Source organism: Anopheles ziemanni, chromosome X (assembly GCF_943734765.1).
Source record: "Anopheles ziemanni chromosome X, idAnoZiCoDA_A2_x.2, whole genome shotgun sequence".
Classification (NCBI taxonomy): domain Eukaryota; kingdom Metazoa; phylum Arthropoda; class Insecta; order Diptera; family Culicidae; genus Anopheles; species Anopheles ziemanni.
The window spans coordinates 8,851,750-8,871,695 of NC_080707.1; the positions used below are offsets into that span (position 1 = coordinate 8,851,750).

Sequence of the window (19,946 nt, forward strand, 5' to 3'; positions counted from 1 at the left end):
TTCGCAAAAGCACACACCGAGTGTATGTAGTCTCTTATTGATGGCGCCTCGTCGTTGCTTGAACTACCTTCTCCGATTGGTGGTAATATATTTGACCCTTTACGGGCGCATTGACACGCTTCGCTTCGTATGCCCCATCAACTACTCCCCAAGACGCATCTCCTCCAAGGGCCGAAGAAAAGAGCATAAATCCAACACCAACCGTACGCACAACCAACAAAAAAACAATGCACGCATAAACACACTCACATTAACTTCGTCCTGGTTCGATGCTGCTGCTGCTGCTGCTGATTCTATTGGTTGCGTGATGGACTTGCTTGTTGCAGTGTTGAATTTTCGTTTCTGCCGCCGCTGCTGCTGCTGGTGCTGCTGGATTCCCGTTCGGTTGCTTGCTGACTTGGCTTTTGATTGCTTAAGGGGGCGCTTTTCCGTTTCGGAAGGCTTTGTTTTCGCCTGCTGCTGCTGCTGCTGCTAGCTTCACAGATCGGGATTTCGATTTTTCCGTCTTCAGCAGCACCACACCGCTACGATTGGAGGACCAATTTATGGCATCTCGCTGCGTGCAAGGGATAAAACAATCGCGCATCCGGATGCGGATTCGGATCCGGCCAACAGTAACGGTGATGCTGCCGACACACGAAAAACGTTTCGCACAACGTACACACACGTACACGTCCCTACACACACACGTGTCGCTGGCACTAACACGGAAACACACCCGAGACACCTAGCGCGCCTGCTGCTGGGTGCATGGCTGTGTATGTATGTGTGTAGTGTATGTATTTGTCTGTGCCGAGGGGTAAGGTGGTTGATTGTTTCTGCTCCAGGAGCCCGTACGGCCGTGCGGAAAATGTCGGCTTGTGACGACCTAGCAAAAGCTCGCTCTAGGAAAATGTATGACAAACCCCCGTGTTCCACAGGCGCGGGAGAAAAAGGATGCGTTCCCGTGAAAGCTCCGGAAGAGTAAGGACCTTCAGCCGAGACCGGGAAGTTACGTTTTTTTGCTCGTTGTTTCAATTATGACAAGCAGAGCGGTGTTTAGTTGAAAACTGCTGCTGCTTTACTTTTATCTTTATCCTCATGTGTGTGTGTGTTTTTTTTTTGTTTGTTTTCTTTCGCCCTCGCCTCATGTTACACTCGAACACGATCTTACGTCACTGGACACTGGCACTGTCCGCCGCGGTTGTGTTCCGCGGGGCAACCCCGGCTCACATTTCCATTTCCCTCGAGCGGACCGATTCGATCCGCCACTTGAAGCGGACGGGTCTCCTCTCTGGGAATTTTCCTAGCGCCAGGCCCTTTGCCTTCCCATTTCCTCGTTTTTCCTTTTCGAAACTTTTTCGTCGCTCGTCGCCTCGGTTTCGCTACGCCAGCGTCGGTAGCATCGCTCACATTCTATAAGTTTCTGCCGTTCTTTTCTTCGCCCTTTAGTTCCGACTTCACCATTGTTGTGCTACGCGCCACACGCCCACCTCCACCCACTCTGCGCTATCACCCGATCCTACTCTTTCACCCAGCCGCACCGTAGGGCCTGTGGAGTGGATTACAGACCTGGAACGGGTGGTTTTTCTCGCCCTGCTCTGGTTTTTCTTTTTTCGTTTTCGCAAGCTTTTTGTTTTCTGTGGCTTCGGATAAAACAAACTTGTTTAATTCTTTCCTGCTTGGTTTTCACTGGCCTCCGGACTGGTATAGGGGTAACGATTTCCAGCAACCCGAGCCTCCAGAATGGGAAAAAAGTTTGAGAAGAGCGCAATGAAAAAGAAGGAAAGAATGAATGAAAAAGCAGAGCAGGGCAGAGCAGTTGGCCGTTCGTGGAGCACAGATGGGGCAACGGGGCTTTTGGAGAAGAGCCGCGATGCGACTAGGTAAAGGTAAGCGGTGGCACCGAGTAATCGATTGATGGGAGGTCAGATTTTGAACCACCTCGCGTTCGGTTATAGTGACACGACCACCTCACGACACACACACCGTACACACATTTCGGGGGAGCATTCGCCCGTTTTGGGGGCCGTCACACACCAATCAATTGACGAGGAAAAACAAGCCTTCCCGTGCGAGACAAAGAAAGGATTTTGAACCTTCGTCTTCAGCGCTCCCGGTTGGCTGGTTTGGCTGCTGCTGCTGCTACTGCTGTTACTGCTGCTGCTGCTGCTGTTACTACTTGCTAGCGCTGCCGTTGCTGCGCCGCTGCTTGCGCTCCTGTACGGCTGCTGACTGACGGTCGGTGAAGAGGTGTTTGGCGTCGCTAGGTTGGCAGCCATGAGTAGCCGAGTTCGGCCAAACACACGAAATCGGGGCGCTCACGGTCCAACGTCAAGTGCGCGATCCGCGCAACGGCCGTATAAACCTCAAACGGCGTTTGAGTGCCCCGCACGGCTGAATACTGAATTGGCAGGTAAAAATAATCCAGTACGCGGCCACACCGCGGCGAGACCGAGAGCTAGAGCGCTGACTAGCAAACTAACTGTACGTTATTATTACCGTATACAGCAGCACGCCATGCGCCCTGACGAGAGGCAGCAGGCCATCGGAGTCTGCATCTTGGGGTCCGGTGTCAGAGAGCGAGAGCGAGAAAGTACGAGAGCGAACTATTTGGTATTCCTGGTAGGAAACCGATCGCCGATACAAACCGTTACAACGCCGTGCACGCCATACGGGCGAAAATCATGTTGGTTTGCTGCAACAAAAGGGCCTCTCGGCAGCACAACGGTCGGTTCAATTACCTGCCCGCCAGCAAACCGCCAGCAGTGCTGGACCGAGTGCGCAACCCTTCGCAAGGCCGATGGCTGCGAGCATGTGAAACCCTTTTTTTTTGCTTCCATTGCTTCGAAATGGTTTTGCTATTCCGTTTCGCCTCTGGAGCGCTCGCGCTAGCACGGGACACAGGTACGGGACAGTAAAGGGCATAAAACGGACGATTGAATGAGAATGCTTGCATTTTTATAGCCGTAGTACCTCTCGCCGCAACCGGTCCAGAAAGGCCTGCCAGCATGCCAATTGGCAATCCTGTTCTCTTCCACACTGGCCGTTGAATTGCTCGTCCATCACGCCATTTCGATGTGCGATCCTTCGGGGGAGTTCAGGTTGAGGTGCTATTTGATTTGCGAAAATAATTAAATTTTTGATTGCCCGTTATTCGATTTCAAAAGTAATGGATAGCTGTAAATATTGAACGTGAAGAATTTCTTTGCTGCCAAAATATCTATTGCTTTCTGTTTTCATTTTTAAACAAACTAGAAATCATGTAAACAAAAATAGGTTCGATTCGGTTTGACAGTTAAAACCCGTAGGGCAGCGAAAGGAACTCAAAGGACAGCGAACGAACACAGTTTGAGCCGTATAAACGGACGAGAGCCGCAGCACTTTACGACTGAGAGAGATGAAATGGGAGAAAGAGAGATGATCAGGTCAGGGTGCCCTTCCATCGAGTGGTTTAGAGATGATACCCGCTGCCGTGGGCCGAACAGCGGAGCGGTATGCACATGGTTGATAATACCTGCTTGTCAAAACACGGCCGTCGCAGACGTCAACACCGCCCGGAACAGACGCGAGCTAAAGGTAGGCCCTACCGCCAGCCGGACACGGGAGACAGTATCAAAATCATTAATTAATGTCCGATCGACATTTACAGCTGTTCCCTTTAACTCTCATCTGAGCACCGAAAGCATCTGATTTAGTCGGTAGGAAACAAAGCCGCGAAGTGTTCTAACTGGTACGCTGGTGCAAACATCGGGCATTCCATATTGCCAGCACACCGTGGCCACTGGTAGCCGCTTGCGAAGGAGTTTACTGATCCTGGACCCGGAAGCACATCAGAAGCGCACAAGCGATGAGCACAGCGACGGGCAACTGCAAGTGTTCCTACACGGTGGGACTGGTAGGACTGAGTGCGTTCGGCTTTCTCTTGTCCCTGTACACGTCCTACGTTGAGCTGCGTGCCGAACAAGATCGTTCCTATCAGGCCCTATGTGATATAAGCGAACGCATAAGCTGCACCAAAGTGTTTACCTCGAGGTAGGCGATACGCCCATATGCTACCAAGCTACGGAAGATATTGGAAGATTTTTAAAAAAATCCACACGCGTGTTATTTGGTATACCGCGTGACTATTGCAGAATGTGCAAAAGCATGTGCAGGCAAAAAAACAAAAAGTTACCAAGAAGAAAGAGAACAAGTTTTAAAACATACTGCTCCTGCTCAATGAGAGTAATTAAATTAATCTTTATTAGCCATCAAATCACGGTGAATGGCTGAAAACCTGATTGTTCGGTAAAAAGATACTCGTAAAAAATGTTATTAATTATCTGTTTGAATAGTAAAGAACTATAAGCTGGTTAAAAAAAATCGAACCCCATTGGAAAGCCATCGAGCAGGCGTAGCGATTGCAAAAATACAAAAAAAAGAAAACCCATAACCCTACATAAGTGCCATAAAACCGCACATAAAACGCCACAGCACAAAGCAGTGCAGTCAATACCCGGATAGCACCGAGCGTTTAGTTCTAGGAAGCTGTTTGTACCGGCGTGAAGAATCCGGTCGACAAGGTCGTATATCCAGTAGCCGGAGAAGGTCCTGCTGGCGAGATCTGCTCATGGGCGGGAATTTACATCTTTAATAGCCAGATGTTTTGTATGCCGCTGAAATGGGTCATCATATTTAACGACCTCTCCATGCTCGAGGTATATTTTTAGAACGTACTGTTTTGCCGACGCTTGACTTGTTGCCATTCCTCTTTACGTTCGGGTTGACTTTCGTACTAGCGGCGCGCGCGCTTTAAAACTATAAATTCCGTTTGACGTTTATGTCCCCGACCGCCCTGATATTTGCGGTGTTACCCTTTTGCTACTGGGATGCTTATTGATGCTCGCTACTGATGAAGTGCTAATACGGTTGGCGATATTATTAACTGTAGGGTTCGTTACGTAGGCGCGAGCCGATCGACGGTACCGCGCTACAGGTTGTGCAGGATGGATTTCGCAGTTCTCGCGATTGTTTAATTTTGCTTCGCTCCCACTTTCTTCTCCAGCTACGGCCGTGGCTTTGGCATCGCGGGCAAGGTGTTTGGCGAAGCGTCCGCCCTGAACGTGCCGAACGGATTTTACGGCATATTTTACTACTTCCTGGTGGCGGCGTGCAGCTTTAGCGACCACCTGCGCATCGCCCGGTTGAACAGCTACTTGATCCTGCTTTCGAACGGACTGTCGCTGTACTTGGCGTACCTGCTCTACTTCGTCCTGGAGGATCTGTGCATCGTGTGCGTCACCACCTACGCGGTTAATCTGATCAGTCTCATACTGGCGCTCCAGAAGATACAGGTACTGGTACGCGAGGAGCAGGTGATGCGAGCGATCAATGTAGCAAAAAAGATAAAGTAATGCGCAAAACCCGCTCAGACATGATGTTATTCACCGATCCGTAATCGTTTCTTAAGCACTTTGTTGTAAATTTGCGTTGATATATTTGTAGCTTAGAAACATTCCTTTGCAGTCAGATTGTCAGATAATTTAATTACACGTTAATATGTACTGCAGAACATTCCAGTAGCTCTTTTAAAGGTATGAAGGGATTGCGATTCCAATACCATCTCAGGATCCACCAAATTCTCTATGGCCAAAAATGTCGTACCGTACCCGTGTTGCAACGTTTACTCTGGCACAGTTTGTTCAATCTTACCATACTCGTTAACATGCCAAAAAGATGCGTTTATTCCGTTGTAAAGTGTTGTGGTTGTGACAAATAAAGATAAAATAAAACGTAAATCAATCGGTTCAGCGATTTTCCGTCCGTTGGTTAACGGTCCGCTCAAAAGATGCTTACAATCGAGAGTTCGCTCATTTCGCTCCAATTCGCCCGCTCGATTGCTCGCTCAAGAGAAATGACAGGTACAGCGTAGCTCTCAGCTGAGACGTGTCAACACGCGTAAACGTCAGATGTACCAGCTTACGCGCGTGTTGCTGCAGTGTTGGTATCGTATCTGGTCGTTCATTGAGGTTTGTGCGTCCCCCGGGGGATTTTCAGGATCACACCAAGCATGCAAGCAGCAGGATACATATTCCTTCCCAATAAAACCTTTCGCCGTCAAGAAACACGCATCCCTGTATCCTGGTAGGGTGCGCGCCTAGGTGGTTAAAAAGAAATTAAACGCCAAAGGCAACTCTTCCCCGCGTGTGCTGAGCGAAGGGAAGGAAGGGACCGTCTGCCCACATCATCTCGCTCACGGAACTGACAGTGTGAGATGTGGCGTAGCTCGATATGTGTACACGATTGCACTATCCTTCAACTGTGATCCGTCCTTCATGGCACGGCAATTTGATGATAGAAATTGCTGCGAAGTGTTTATTTAGTTTGAGTCAGTCCGTTTGAAGCCTTTCCCCTGCCCCAGGGGGAAAGATTTGTGTGTCGGTTGGTTCGCTCTAAATGTCTGCTGATTTCGTCAACGATACAAGTTTGCTGCCCTCGGTACCTGCCTTGCTACCCAGAAAAGGAGGGGATTGAGCGTTCACCTTCAAATCTGCTCGGACGAATATTTTTGTTGCGGGAAAGAAAAGATCCGTAACGCACGAGACCGTACGTAGTGACCGACTGGCCTGCTATCTGCCGTGGGCCTTTGCCACAAGAGAGCCACCACGACCACCGGGAACTTTGACGCTTGACGAAGGCCGCCACGATGGCAATGCTACTGAAACGACCCATCGGCTCGTTCGTGAACGGGCTGCGCAGCGCTAGAAGCGGCCGTTCGGGCAACGTACCCCTGCTCGGCAACGGGTATAATTCAGCCGGCCCCTCCAGCCAGCCGGGCGGCACCGGACCGGACGGTACGACAAGGCAAACGCTAACGATCGTATTCCTCTGCATCCTCTGGTACATGGTGTCCAGCAGCAACAACGTGATCGGCAAGATGATCCTGAGCGAATTTCCCTACCCGATGACGGTGACGATGATACAGCTGACCAGCATCACCGTGTACAGCGGGCCGTTCTTTAATCTCTGGGGCGTGCGGAAGTACGTGGACATCTCGTGGCGCTACTACTTCAAGTTCATCGTGCCCCTGGCGCTCGGCAAATTCCTGGCCTCGGTTACGTCACACATTTCTATCTGGAAGGTGCCGGTTTCGTACGCTCACACAGGTAAGACTGGTGGGGCATCTCCCCCTTCTTCTACACGACCCATTCGGCATCGTTCTGGTGGCACTTGACATTGAATAATCACTTCTTTGAATTACAAATTTGTTTATTCGACTGGTTATATCTAGCCACGCTTGTTTTCATTTCTTTCTACACACTCCCACTCTTTTCCCACGCCATTCATAATCCGCACAGGTTGGTTACATGTTATCGGAAGGTTACGAAGCGAGAAGGCTAATAAAAGAAAAAACGGTTGAAAGTGAAAGTGTTTACGGCACGTTAGAAGCGGTCGAGCGTAAAGCGCGAATTTTTAACGAACGAAGCAAACGAAAAGCAAACGTTTGTCGACGAGCAATAATATTTTGCTCGCTTGTTGTCCGAATGATGGATATTCTGAGTGACAATCAACCAGTATTCTCCTGCCTGCCCATCAATCAACGCTAGTCAACGAAAACTACTATCAAACATAGCATAGAAAACTTACTAACGGTGCTACAACCGTTCATAATCGCTGCATTAAGAAACTACAAACCCGTTTTGGATCCGAATTTCGGAATAACGTTCTAAAACTGTCATTATTCTTTTCCTCTTGTAGTGAAAGCGACGATGCCCCTGTTTACCGTCATCCTGTCTCGGATTATTCTGCGCGAGCGGCAAACGAAACCCGTCTACCTGTCGCTCGTGCCGATCATTGTCGGTGTCGGTATCGCGACGCTGACGGAACTGTCGTTCGATGTGGTCGGCCTGATCAGTGCCCTCATCGCGACGATGGGCTTCTCGCTGCAGAACATCTTCTCCAAGAAGGTGCTGAAGGAAACGGGCGTCCACCATCTGCGGCTGCTGCACATTCTGGGCCGGCTGGCGCTCTTCATGTTTCTGCCCGTGTGGATCTACGTCGATCTGTTCAACGTGATGAAGCATCCAGCCATCGTAAGTGGTTAACCGTTCGGGTCGTCGAACTTGAACTTTGCCGCCAACTAATGCGTTCGTTCTGTTTTAACAACTTTGCAGACGACCGGCGACTATCGGGTAATTGCGCTGTTGTTCACCGATGGCGTGCTGAACTGGCTGCAGAATATCCTCGCGTTCAGCGTCCTGTCACTCGTGACACCACTGACGTACGCGGTGGCCAGCGCCAGCAAGCGCATCTTCGTCATCGCGATCTCGCTGTTCGTGCTCGGCAATCCGGTTACGTGGCTCAACGTGCTCGGCATGCTGGTGGCCATCCTGGGCGTGCTGTGCTACAACCGGGCGAAGTACTTTGCACGCCGCAGCGAAACGTTGCTCCCGTATGCGAAGGCGGGTGGGCAGGCTGAGGGCAATGGTGGCATTTCCGTCGGTACCACCAACGTGTCCGCTGCCACCGGCTCCGGCACCGCCAGCCGCTACAACCAGTATCAGTACACACCGCTGCACGCCACCATCTCAAGTTCCGGTCCGACGGATAATGTCCTGATGACGAACGGCACCGCCATGCTTTTGCCCGTGATCGGAGGCGTCGGTATGACTTCCACGATGGGTGCACCGTCCGCGGGAGGTACCCCCGCTCCCTCCGTGGCAGGTACTGCCAGCGGCAACGGAAAGCTACAGTTTGTATAAATGGCTCAATTGGACTGATGACCGGTATCCGGATGGCTATCCGCGGAAGCACGAGCGGATGGTGGCGGCGAACATAATTTATTTTTAGTTGAACACAAAAACGTCGCCACCGGTCCGGTAGATAAGTAGACGATACTAATTTAACGAGCCCGTCTTAAGGCGATAGGAAAGAATGTATCGAAAGGTGCTGCGTGCAGTTGACTACCGTTCTATTTTGTTAAGACCTTTATGTTCTAGTAATTGTGCACTGTTGATGACGTTTTTGTGCGGATACTAAGACACTGCTGGGCACCAGTATAGATAGACCGATTTAATTGTATTTCTAACGATAGGAGCTAGCGAGCGCTAGAGTAAAAGCATAGCGAATGTTAAAACACAATAGGAAACATGGCGATGCGCAAGTAAGGGACATTTTCGTTTGTTGATAAGCAGCAACCCCGATGAGACGGGTCAGGCAGTATTTTTTTTTTATTACTATTTCGCTTTTTCCGTTACATACGCTTAGTTATGATTTAAAAATTAAAAAACCCTCTGGCGTACAAGCGTTTGCTGGACGCAGCGACAGCGGTTACAAGCGTGCAATGTGTAATGTTATCCCTTAAAGCACTCCCAGCCTCGTCCCAATTTGGCGCAATAATGCAAGTGTACATAGAATTAGGACGTGTAAAGTGACGTGTTTCGAACCGGCCGGCGTGTGCTCTTTTTGCGGTTTTTTTTTTGTACATAAATGATTAGTAAAAATATGGTGAGGTGGTTCGTTTCCGAAGGATGATCGTGCTTTATCCTTTCCCATGCGAACGGGTGTAAAGTATTTCAATCTAAACACTGAAACGGGTGACAGCAGCCTCTAAAATAGGGCCGTGTAAAATAATGATCGGATATAAACGCGCCCCAAACCACAACGTATCATCGCCTTTCGGCCGGAAAACTAGCTCCCCTTCAATGACGCTTTTGATAACGCTATTGTTTTTTTTTTTTTATTTACCATTTGTTAAACAAACTGATCGTAGATATCCTAACAGTGTCTTCGTTTATGTTCGTTGTACCCTACCGTTGTTTGTATCCAAATCGACTCGAGCCGCTCGGGATGTAACAAGTAATAAAACAATTTGCAATAATAGTCCTTATTGAATAGATCTGTTCGGTTAGCGACTCGTATCGCTATTCTGTATGGTTCTGTAGTATGTATAAAGTGTGTTTTCGTTCGTGGGACTTGGGTTATTTTCTGCGCTAGTCACAATAATAGAAAAAAGATGAGTTCAGCCTGAGGTGACCAAAAGAAGCCCCCTTGTAGTTCTACCGGAGCGTTGCAATACTTTATCTATTTGCCTTATTGTCGACACCAATGATACCGCTTTCTATGTACAGCTAGATAAACACCACCCTACCAAAAAAAAACCCCTGGCCTTGTCGCAGGAAAATACTCAACTCATCGTGCGGAAGATAAGGCATGTCCGCTATTGCATGACGCTGCTATTGGAGTAGCGAGGCAGAGAAGATCTGACGCATGATCTGAGGTAGCTGGTCGAGATCCATGCAGACGAACGCCTTCCCGGCAGCCATGGTTTCCGTTATGACGCGCGCCTCATCGCCCAGGCTGCCGATGAACACGACGTACGCCTGAACACGCGGGGCCTGCTTTGTGAGGGCGGCATTTAGCGCCCGTGGCGTGATGCCGTAGCGTGCCAGGTTGGCGTCGCTCAGCACCACCACGATCGCCTCGTCGCAGTCCTCGCGTGCCAGCTCGTCCACCGCTCGCTCGGTGGCGGCGAGCGTATGGTCGCCGCTCCAGCAGAACTGCGCGTGCGCGTGCATCATCTTGAGCGTCTCGAGCCGGCGCTTCGCGTCCCGGGGCGGTGCGTTTTCGCTCACGAAGGGCACCGCGACCGCCTCGCCGCTGTGGCCCACCACATCGTACCGGATCTTGCTCTCGAAGCCGTCGAACGCTTCCATCACCATCGTGGTCGCCTCGAGCTGACGGTCGAGCCGACCGTCGTAGCCGTTGAACCGATACATCGAGCCGGACACGTCCACCAGCAACCGGAGACGCTTGGGCTTCTGCTGTGGGGCACCCGGTTCCGGCTCCTGCTCGGCGCGCTGCTTGTAGATCGCCCGCTCGCCCGTCAGCCCCTCCACCAGCTTGGTATCGTCGAGCTCGCCCGCCGTTCGATGTTTCTGCCATTGGCGTTCGCGGGCTCGTGCTTGCAGGGCCTACCGGAATAAAAAGGAAAAGCATAAATCATTTGCGTGTTGAGGATGGTATAAGCAGAACTGTTTACTACAATATGTGAATAATTTTTAAGATGAATATAGGATTCCTTAGCACAATTCAACGAGTACGAGGGAAAGTACACTCAAATTAGTCAGTGTATATAACCGTTGACTTCAATTCTGATACCTGAATGCGCGAGATAGAAGTTAATTTCCACGATTTTGCAAAACTAGATTTAGGCAAATGTTCATGATACCAACCAACTAACAAAACTACCCTAACCTTTATCAAATGTATGTTTTGAATTCTGTTTCCTGATAACTAACGCATTACCAATGAGGTAACGTCGATCCCTTAATGAGGGACAACTTTGACAACACTATGATCGGGTCGAAATGATCTGACCCTGCATCACTTCATTTGATGAATGAACCATTCGCTAGAATAAGCGTTACCGGTGCAAGTAACATGTTCGTGGAGTGTATATGACTTCGGAAAGAGGATTGGGGCTAATGTACCTGCAAAGTGATCCGGAGCTGCTGCACCTGCCGCCGTACCGGTTCCGAGTACTGCTCGTACACCTTGTGCTCGTACTCGCTCATGCGGATTTCACGCAGCTTCTCCTCGAACGCGCGCCGGTTCATCTCGCGCGCCGCCCGCTTCACCTCCTCCGGCACGCTGTCCTTTTCCGCGTCCGACAGCTGGTGCACCTTGTGGCCGGCATCGAGCCGGTACGGGCCACCCTTGCCGCCCAGGCCGGCGGTATCGCGCCCGCCGGTTCCGCCGGCCCATGTGTTGCCGCCGACGTGCGGATCGTTGTTCGGATCGACCCGGCCGTGCTTCGGTCCGGCCACGTCCTTGCCGCTCTTGCTGCGGATCGTCATCTGTAGCTCGCGCTGGCGGCGCAGGTTCGCCACCGCCTCCACGCCCTCGGCGTACGGGCCGATCGGGAGGCCGTGCTTGAGCAGCACCGCCGTCACCTGGTCGAGCGTTTCCGGCGCGTAGCGATCGTAGTCGAGCACGTTGCCGATCAGCTCGGCCAGCGGGTCATCCGGGAAGCGCTCCAGGTGGCGCACGATCGCGACCACCTCGCGCGTCGAGTACGGGTAGTGCAGCGTGCCGGCGTCGGCCATGTCGCGCAGCTCGGCGAATGCGTCCACCAGCTGGCGGATGGTGGCCATCGGTACGCGCGGCCCATACTGCCGAAGCAGAAACTGCTCCGACTCGGGCGACGGGTTGTCGACGGCGTGGCACGCGAATAGGTCACCGAGCGCGGCGAAGAAATCATTGCCGAGGAAGGGAAATCCAGGCCGGTTGGCGAGCACAATCAACCGGAAGTCCGGATGGGTCGGTATGAAGCCGTCCGCCGCCGATTCATCCAGTGCCGTCCCCGGGGCGGAGGACGCGGGTGGGCAGATTTTGCGCCCATCCGACAGCAGCATCTCGCCGTTCTCGACCAGCGTCTTGAGGATGCAGGTGACGTGGATGGGCGCCTTGTCCGCCTCGTCCACCACCAGCACGTGGCCGGCCTTGACCGCTTTCACCAGCGGCGAGTCCTCGTACTGGATGCGTCCGTCGCGCACCGTCGCCTGCAGCGTCAGCGACTGCACCGTCGTGTCACGGTGCAGCTGAATGTACTCGCGCGGACGGTTCATCAGCTGCAGCAGCCGGTCGACGATCTTGTTCTTGCCCACGCCCTGGTTGCCCACCAGCAGCAGGTGCTCGCCGAGCAGGAAGTCCTGCAGCAGACGCTCCATCAGCCGCAAATGCTGTGGCACGTCGTAGAACACAATGTCCGGCACCTTGCTCACCGCCTCGGTGCGGTAGCGTGCCACACTCGTGCTGCCGATGCGCAGCGTATCGTCCTTCAGCTCGATCTCCACCGGGCGCCTGGCTCCGTCGGTTGCCTCCCGATGGCCACCCGCGTCCATGCAGCGACGCATCGCCGATTCCAGCACGCCACGCGCCACACTCGGCATGAACTTGCTCATGAAGGTTGCGTGCACGATTTCCCCGGCCGACAGCTGGCCACCACCGTCGCCGTACTGCTTGAGGCGACGAGCAATCCGTAGCAGCTGACGGGTGGAAAGATTGGCCGCGAGGGCCTGCTGCACGTCGTCGGAGGACGCGCGGAGGTGCTGCGCAAGGCGTAGGATCTGCTCCATCGTGGCATCGAGCGGTCCGTACAGGGCATCGAGCACGCGCCGTTCTTCCGCCTCGCTCAGACCGCGCACCTCGTGGAACAGGAATAGGCTGAGCGTTTCAGCGCTGATCCACGAGCCAGCACCACCGGGCGTGCCGACCGTTCCGGCACCGCGCTGGTGAGGTTCGGCCAAAGCAACGATACGGAACCCGGGATGGATGCGCAACAGCCCTCTGCCGGCTAGATCCACGTCGGGCTGGTTCGCCTGCAACCGATCGAAACGCTCGTGCGCCATCAGACGTCGGCCATCGTACAGTTGCAGCTCGCGGTCGTGCACCAGCCGGTGCAGTATGGCCAAGGTGCTGTGGTGCAACCGATGCACACCGTCGAGCACAATCGCGTGCCCCTGAAGGGCGGCCATTAGCAACGGAGAGTCCTGCCACACGGTGTCTCCGTTGAGGCGCGTCGTGCGCTTCTGCAGCAGATCACGCGCCGTCATGTCCTGATAGAGCACCATCGTTTCCATCCGCTGGCCATCGAGTGCAGCACAAAGCTGCTCGGCCAGGATGGTCTTACCACAACCCTTCGGGCCCACCAGACACACATCCGCCACCGCCACCGTCTGCAGCAGCTCCGCCAGCATGCCATTCTGGTAGCTCGTTGGAACGTACGGTTGGCGTTTGGTGGCGCTTAAGCTCGGCTTACCTTGCGCGAGCCGGAATTGAGCCACGGTGCCATCCTGCGCCTGCCGCAGCTGCACCTCAAGCTCGTTTCGGTGCGCAGGCGATACACCGACGCTCTGGATTTCTCGCTGTGGCACCACCGCCTCCCGGTCGATCGCTAGCGACTCCATTAGACTGTGCACGAGCGATATACCTTCCTTCTCCAGGAACGCCCGGTACGGGTAGAGCCGGCCGAGCAACTCCGCCTCCCCGAGCGTACCATTGTTCCGCAGCAGCAGCCCCACGTACCGCAGGTTGTCGATGGGAAAGTCCGGCAGGGGCGACGAGGCCGACTGGATGCCGAAACCGAACGACACCAGCTTCGTTAGCACCTCCGGTCGGCCGGATCCGTTGGCGAGTGCTTTCGCCTCGGTCAGCACCTCGATGTACGGTAGATCGGCGATGTCGCGCGCCTGAAACCGGGACCTAAGGGGTGGATCGAGCGGTGAACCGCGGTACCGGGGCACCGGTAGACCGAGCGCGATCACGCGAAACTTTTCCGACACACGCACCAAACCCCACTGTGCGAGCTGAGCACGATCGTAGCGCTGGGAGGGAAGAAATATTCATTAGCTCCACACACTAAATATCATGAGTTCGAAGCCGAACCAGTTCTACTTTGCTCTTAACACTAGAATACATTGCTTTGAAATTTTGTCCACATGCTTTTTAGCGGTCTCTTGACAGCTTGTTAACAAATGCTTTAACTTCAACGATAACTTAAAAAAGGGGAAGGCAAAAAAGGATTCAAAAATGACGAAGTGAAAAAAAGCAGTCGAGCCTGATCAAGTTAACTCTCGATAGCTTTTTTTTGTTATGAAAAACTGTTCGGCAGTTAAAATGTTAAAAATTCAAATTGCGTAGCGGTTAAAAAACCACTGTTTGCATTCTACTGTTCACGTAATCAAACATTGCTAAGAACTTCATGCATGGAGTTTGTGAGTTTCGCATCGTAGAACATGTTCGACCTCGATGGTATGAATGCGATTCATTCGCCACACCACACGAGCAGCTAACCTCCAGCAGGGCGTCGTAGTTTTTCGCCGCTATCAGAAACCGTCCATCCTCGAGGTGCATCTCGCGGTTCTCGAGCAGGTTATTCAGTATCGGCAGCACGTTCCGTTCTGTCTTCTCTACGCCTTCGATCAGCAGGATACGCCCCTCCGTTGCAGCACGAACCGCGCTCTGGTTGTGGTACGTCGCCGTACCGTCGAGTATTTCGCGCCGCTGCTTCAAGTCGCTCTCGGTCGTGTCGCGGTTCAGCAGGATGTACTCGACCTCCCGGCGCGTCAGCTCCGAGTACTGCATGACGATGCGTCGACGCAAGCTGCCCGGTCTGCCGAGCAGTATCATATCCTGGCCGAGGTTTTCTTTCTGCAGCATCCAGCGCAGATGGTGCAGCCGGGTTTGGGACAGCTGCGCTTCGCCATCCTCGCTCACGTGCACTGAAAAACGGAAAAGTAAAAGAAACATGAGATAAGGCGGAGGCTCGGCTTATAGAACGACACTCTCCTAAAACCAGCTCTTACCGTAACCGGTCGGTACCAGCTCGGGGTTCAGCGGTACGTGAATCTCTTTCTCAACGTCGTCGATCTGGATCGTGCCGGCAACGGTACTAACGGATTTGTTGCTACAGTTGCGCTTGAAGAGCACCCCGGTGGCAGCATCACTGGCACTGGCTGGCTGTTGGTGTGCCAAGATGCGTTTGAGCACATTGATTCGCCGTACGGTTTGCACGTTTCGTTGCATGGCGGGAATCAGCAACCAGGGGCACTATCACCAGGTGCAACGCACTTTCTGCCAATTGAACCACTCCACTGATAAGGGGTCAAAGTCTCTTCACACTGATTAACCAACGGCGCTCATGTTTCGCGGACGGAGATGAGCGATGTGGAACGTACGAACGGCTGTTTTAGCAGCTGATTTTGACAGTTTGCTTGGTGCGAATGTTTACCAAACAGAAGGAGATGTCCAAACAGTTTTTTTTTGTGTTTTCGAGACTTCCGCTAAGCACAACCATCTGTAGAGTCTAGCTTGTTTATATTGCGATTTAATCCTTAAGGTAGGAGAATAAATAAATTAATGTTTTTTTCAATTTTTCTTGGCTTCGTTGCTTTTGGCAAAACACATTGACTTGCAGGCACTGTAGCTGCTTATACCAGTATGGCAGGTGTTTCACATCCCACTTGCCCCAAAACGGAATAAAATTTAACAATATGTAACGCAAGGCAGGTGTGAAAGGCCATCCATTGATTGAACAATTTAAAAGGGATGGCGATGGACAAGAAAATCGTAGAATATTTTCCCCACGCCAAGAAAATTGCGCATTCGAACAGTTTTCGCTACATTTTGATGGTACAACAATCCAGTTGGATTTGTGAAACCCAGTTGTATTTGACAGTCGAGCCGCTGGTAACGCATGAGTGCACCGCGTAACGCTTGTCAACGCTGCACCTGCGGTGCCTTGCAGGAAATACCGGTATTGGAGTCTGCTGAATGCTAGTAGAACTAGCTTTGTACGTGCTGCGAAAGAGATTTGCAACGTGTGCCACCGTGTGCGACGAAACGAGAGACTTTTTTCGCCAATTTGACAACTACCGACAAGAACGACCGCCGCAGAATGTCCCTTGAAGAAGTAAGAACACTTCGTTTACGTTTGTAATGTCCAAACATATTTCTAGGTTACTTGAACCGCATTGCTTTTCTATCGTTGCCTTTGTTTCCCCTCCCCCCGGTTATCCTTGAGCCTTCGACAATCGACTAATCCTTTATTTGCGCTGCTTCCTTCTTTCCACGTGCGTAGAACTTCAACAAGGCCGTTGAGGATGTGAAAAACCTGAAGGCAACCCCGGCCGATGCGGACCTGCTGGTCATTTACGGGCTGTACAAGCAGGCGACGGTTGGTGACTGCAACACGGAGAAGCCGGGCTTCCTCGACTTCAAGGGGAAATCGAAGTGGGAGTCGTGGAACGGCCGCAAGGGCACCTCCCAGGACGATGCCAAGCAGGCGTACGTGGACAAGGTGAAGGAGCTGATCGAGCAGCATGGACTGAAGTAAAGCATCCTCGCTCCTCCTCCCTCTCCTCGGACTCTTGGTAGCTGCGGTTTGTGTGTTGGTGCGCGCACGTACGCTTGTGAACATATTTTTGCGGTACAAATTTAACCTATATTATCTACTACTCTTCATTTCGCACAATCTCAGAGTACGCCATCCTACCAGCGTGTAGGCATTTGAGAAGCGAACGGAAACGGAACGTTTAATTGCGTTGAATTCAGTCTCGAACTAACGGAAAGACTTAGCCCTTAACGATCAAGAATGATGATTTGAAATTTTGTTGATTTATTTTCTATTGATCTTTATTAAATTCTCTTTAAGCGCTTACGAAAGCAAAATACAAAGGAAACGGAAAAGGAAATGATATCCTTTTGTAATGTTTGTTTAAAAATACTGTAATATTTTGCTATGGAATAAATTAACATCACGAGTACGAACCGTCGGCTTGCAGCGTCGTTTCATTTGGTTGACAGAAAATCTGTAGCTTCTTCGCTTCAACAAATGCATATTTGTTTCTTACCTTCAGCGTCTTGGAGTGGGTCACTGCGACGCCAACCGCTGTCGGTTGTAGAACTCCTGGGTGAGCTCGCTCAGGTTCTGCTCGAGCGTGGCCACCTCCTCGAAGCGCATCGCTTCACGCGCCTGCCGAATGTAACCCTTCACGATATTGATCTGGTCGATGAGTGGATCGGCTGTCGAGTTGGGGTTACTAGCCGCGCCCGTCTGCGTACCACTCCAGTTGTCCATCGTTGAGATGGCGGCGGGCGCGAACCGGCCGACAGTCATTTCTGCCGTAGAGGCCGTACTGGAGCTGGACGAGCTGCCGTTGTTGTACGAGGCGGAGGACAACGTTGGATCGACGTTACCCGCCTGCAGCAGCTCGTACCGCTCGTACGCCTCCTGGGCCAGCATGCGCTCGCGTTCCTCACGCCGGGCCGTCTCCTGGCGCCGCCGGATCTGAATCTTTTTGATCTCCTCCTCTACCGGCAATGGTGGGATCGACAGCATGCACTCCTTGATATACGAGACGCACGCTAACCGGATGGCTTTCTTGAGCGCCTCCTCACGGCTGCCAGCTGCGAAGGGAAGCACCAGGACGGACTTGCTTATATCGTCGAGCCGCTCAGCGGTCCGTCCGATCTTCTCACGCAGGGCCGATGCGTCCGACAGGCGGAAAATCACGTCTCCTTCGTACAGACTATCCAAAATGCGACGGTACATCGGTATGTCGGGTTCTATGCCGGTGCGCTCGCGCTGCAGCCACTCGTACAGCCGAGTTATTGGCGGACGATCCACTCGCGAGTCTTGCATCTCCATCCGGTTCATCAGTAGGTGCAGGCAGTGCTCGCACACGCGGAAGCTCTCAGTTTCGTTGGCCGGTGCATCGATGCCTTCGTCTGGTCGATTCCGGGAGGTTGGGCTGGCCGGATTCGGCTGCACGATGTTCCGCGCGTCCTCGAAGCTGAGATACAGCGAGCAGCCATCGCACATGACCGAACCGCACACCCGGCAGTGATGCTGGCGGCGCGTAATTCCGAAGCTTTTTGCACAACTCGGACACAGCTTCACCAGCTTCCCGTCGATCCACGGTACCTTGCTCTGCTCGTGGCGCTTTTTGCCGTCCGGGTCGGTCGGGCAGCCGTCGAGCAACTTGTCCAGCCGGATGATCAGCTTGTTCGTCTCCGATGCGTACCGCTCCAGCCGTGGGTTGCGCACGGCCTTAAAATATGCCATGTGATCACACTCGCAGCCAACCACCTGGACGACGGTGGGCTGCAGCAGCGGGTTGTTTTGCGACGAGGCGGCCGTTGGGCAGATGCCGACGTCTGCACCTTTCACCCCCGACGCCTCGTTCGGGCTGTCGTAAGGGCCGGGTTTCTTTTTGCCCTTCTTCAGTATGCCCTGCTTGGCGAAGCTGAAAATTTCCTTCAACGACTTCAGCAGATCCTGCTCGTCCGAGTGTTCCTGCTCTACGTGCACCGTCAGTCGCTCCGGAGTACGTAGGTCGTTCTTGCAGATCGGGCAGAGAAAACCCTCAAGTATTTCGTTATCACTGTCGGTGCCATGTACAAAGCTAGAACCAGAGGCAGTAGCACCCTCGTCGCCGATAGGCTCACCGAATGGGTTTGCCATTGTATGTGTTGTTGTCGGTTACTGGTTTACTCCCCCTAGGGATTGTGCTCTTAGACCGAACTTTTGCCTTTACGAGAGGACTATTCCTTATTGGGCAGACATGACCGACGACGGTCTTCGCGCCAAAGAAGACGAAGAAGTGTTACTTGTATCCTTGCAGCCCAGGACAGGATGTGGAGGATGACTATAACGCTGTACTATTGTTTTGTTACTGTCAATTAAAATGACCTTCTCCTTGATGACTCACTAACGTGATTGACCGCTCTCTGCCGAGCGGTTCTGGACGGTGGGGAAGCAGGTCTTGCAGGGGAAGAAAATAAAGAGACCATAAACTGATTCCTGTTAATGTTAATTTTTCCTTTCCATTATATTAATTACCTGATCGATCATATGACTGACATGACGGGTTCAATCGCCAATCACGGAACCCGGTCGGAAAGGCAACCCAATGTTCCTACCGGCGTAGCTGGTCTTTCTTTCCAAAAAAGGAGGTTGTTGAAGCAGCACGCGAATACTTTCACGACAATCTCTGCCAGATAGGCCACTCCGTCTGATAGCAGGAAGGTTGCACCAGCAGTGAAGAGGAATATTATAGTTGTTTAACCTTTTTCCTGATTTAGGTCAATGTTTATCACACTCATACACACCCTTTTTACACTACGGTGTCTTCTGCTTTGCTGATTGGTGACCGAATTGCCACGCGGAAATAATAAACGATGGATTTCCTGTGGTGATAACACGAACTCGGAATTTCTCAGGATGGGATGCACAGACTGCGATCTTAAGCAATCTGCACCAGCGATTCATCGACAACGTACATGAACAACATACGACGAAAGATGCAGTTGACAGTCAGAAAAATGTGAGGGGTAGGACAATCGGCTGATTGTCGACGAACGGCAATTTTGCGTTTAAAATTCAAAGTGAACGTTGATGAGAATAGATAGGTATTGAAATA

General features: G+C 52.1%; 5 protein-coding genes across 6 annotated transcripts; 3 read left to right on the forward strand and 2 right to left on the reverse strand.

The window, feature by feature from the left end:
• The first annotated feature begins 3,666 nt into the window (after positions 1-3,666).
• LOC131290990 (vitamin K epoxide reductase complex subunit 1-like protein 1) lies at positions 3,667-5,375 on the forward strand. The gene is made up of 2 exons (XM_058320181.1): positions 3,667-4,014; positions 5,027-5,375. The coding sequence occupies exons 1-2, from the start codon at positions 3,830-3,832 to the stop codon at positions 5,373-5,375; spliced, it is 534 nt and encodes a 177-aa protein (XP_058176164.1). The 5' UTR covers positions 3,667-3,829.
• Positions 5,376-6,056: 681 nt separating this feature from the next.
• Positions 6,057-8,723, forward strand: LOC131290991 (solute carrier family 35 member E1 homolog). The gene is made up of 3 exons (XM_058320183.1): positions 6,057-7,127; positions 7,720-8,054; positions 8,136-8,723. The coding sequence occupies exons 1-3, from the start codon at positions 6,668-6,670 to the stop codon at positions 8,721-8,723; spliced, it is 1,383 nt and encodes a 460-aa protein (XP_058176166.1). The 5' UTR covers positions 6,057-6,667.
• Positions 8,724-10,196: 1,473 nt separating this feature from the next.
• On the reverse strand, positions 10,197-15,578 carry LOC131290620 (von Willebrand factor A domain-containing protein 8). The gene is made up of 4 exons (XM_058319783.1): positions 15,330-15,578; positions 14,818-15,245; positions 11,454-14,348; positions 10,197-10,934 (listed from the first exon to the last, which is right to left on the reverse strand). Exons 1-4 carry the CDS (start codon positions 15,547-15,549, stop codon positions 10,197-10,199), a joined length of 4,281 nt encoding a protein of 1,426 aa, XP_058175766.1. The 5' UTR covers positions 15,550-15,578.
• A 694-nt stretch (positions 15,579-16,272) lies between these two features.
• On the forward strand, positions 16,273-17,297 carry LOC131291400 (acyl-CoA-binding protein). Its single transcript, XM_058320608.1, has 2 exons — positions 16,273-16,435; positions 16,604-17,297. The coding sequence occupies exons 1-2, from the start codon at positions 16,421-16,423 to the stop codon at positions 16,856-16,858; spliced, it is 270 nt and encodes an 89-aa protein (XP_058176591.1). The 5' UTR covers positions 16,273-16,420; the 3' UTR covers positions 16,859-17,297.
• Positions 17,047-19,069, reverse strand: LOC131291399 (rabenosyn-5). 2 transcript variants are annotated; one of them, XM_058320607.1, is made up of 2 exons: positions 17,733-19,069; positions 17,047-17,675 (listed from the first exon to the last, which is right to left on the reverse strand). In XM_058320607.1, exons 1-2 carry the CDS (start codon positions 18,986-18,988, stop codon positions 17,396-17,398), a joined length of 1,536 nt encoding a protein of 511 aa, XP_058176590.1. In that variant the 5' UTR covers positions 18,989-19,069; the 3' UTR covers positions 17,047-17,395. The 2 variants fall into 2 exon arrangements, with proteins under 2 accessions (XP_058176590.1, XP_058176589.1); XM_058320606.1 differs by having other exon boundaries at positions 17,047-19,069.
• Positions 19,070-19,946: the final 877 nt, after the last annotated feature.

Bases quoted from the DNA above. Each gene is read 5' to 3' on its own strand.
- LOC131290990 (XM_058320181.1), top strand. From the start codon at position 3,830: ATGAGCACAGCGACGGGCAACTGCAAGTGTTCCTACACGGTGGGACTG. The intron at 4,015-5,026 runs GTAGGCGATACG...TTTCTTCTCCAG, and splicing joins ACCAAAGTGTTTACCTCGAG to CTACGGCCGTGGCTTTGGCA.
- LOC131291399 (XM_058320606.1), bottom strand. From the start codon at position 18,988: ATGGCAAACCCATTCGGTGAGCCTATCGGCGACGAGGGTGCTACTGCC.
- LOC131290620 (XM_058319783.1), bottom strand. From the start codon at position 15,549: ATGCAACGAAACGTGCAAACCGTACGGCGAATCAATGTGCTCAAACGC. The intron at 15,246-15,329 runs GTAAGAGCTGGT...TCCGTTTTTCAG, and splicing joins GCTGGTACCGACCGGTTACG to TGCACGTGAGCGAGGATGGC. The intron at 10,935-11,453 runs GTACATTAGCCC...TTATTCCGGTAG, and splicing joins AGCTCCGGATCACTTTGCAG to GCCCTGCAAGCACGAGCCCG.
- LOC131290991 (XM_058320183.1), top strand. From the start codon at position 6,668: ATGGCAATGCTACTGAAACGACCCATCGGCTCGTTCGTGAACGGGCTG. The intron at 7,128-7,719 runs GTAAGACTGGTG...TTCCTCTTGTAG, and splicing joins GGTTTCGTACGCTCACACAG to TGAAAGCGACGATGCCCCTG. The intron at 8,055-8,135 runs GTAAGTGGTTAA...ACAACTTTGCAG, and splicing joins TGATGAAGCATCCAGCCATC to ACGACCGGCGACTATCGGGT.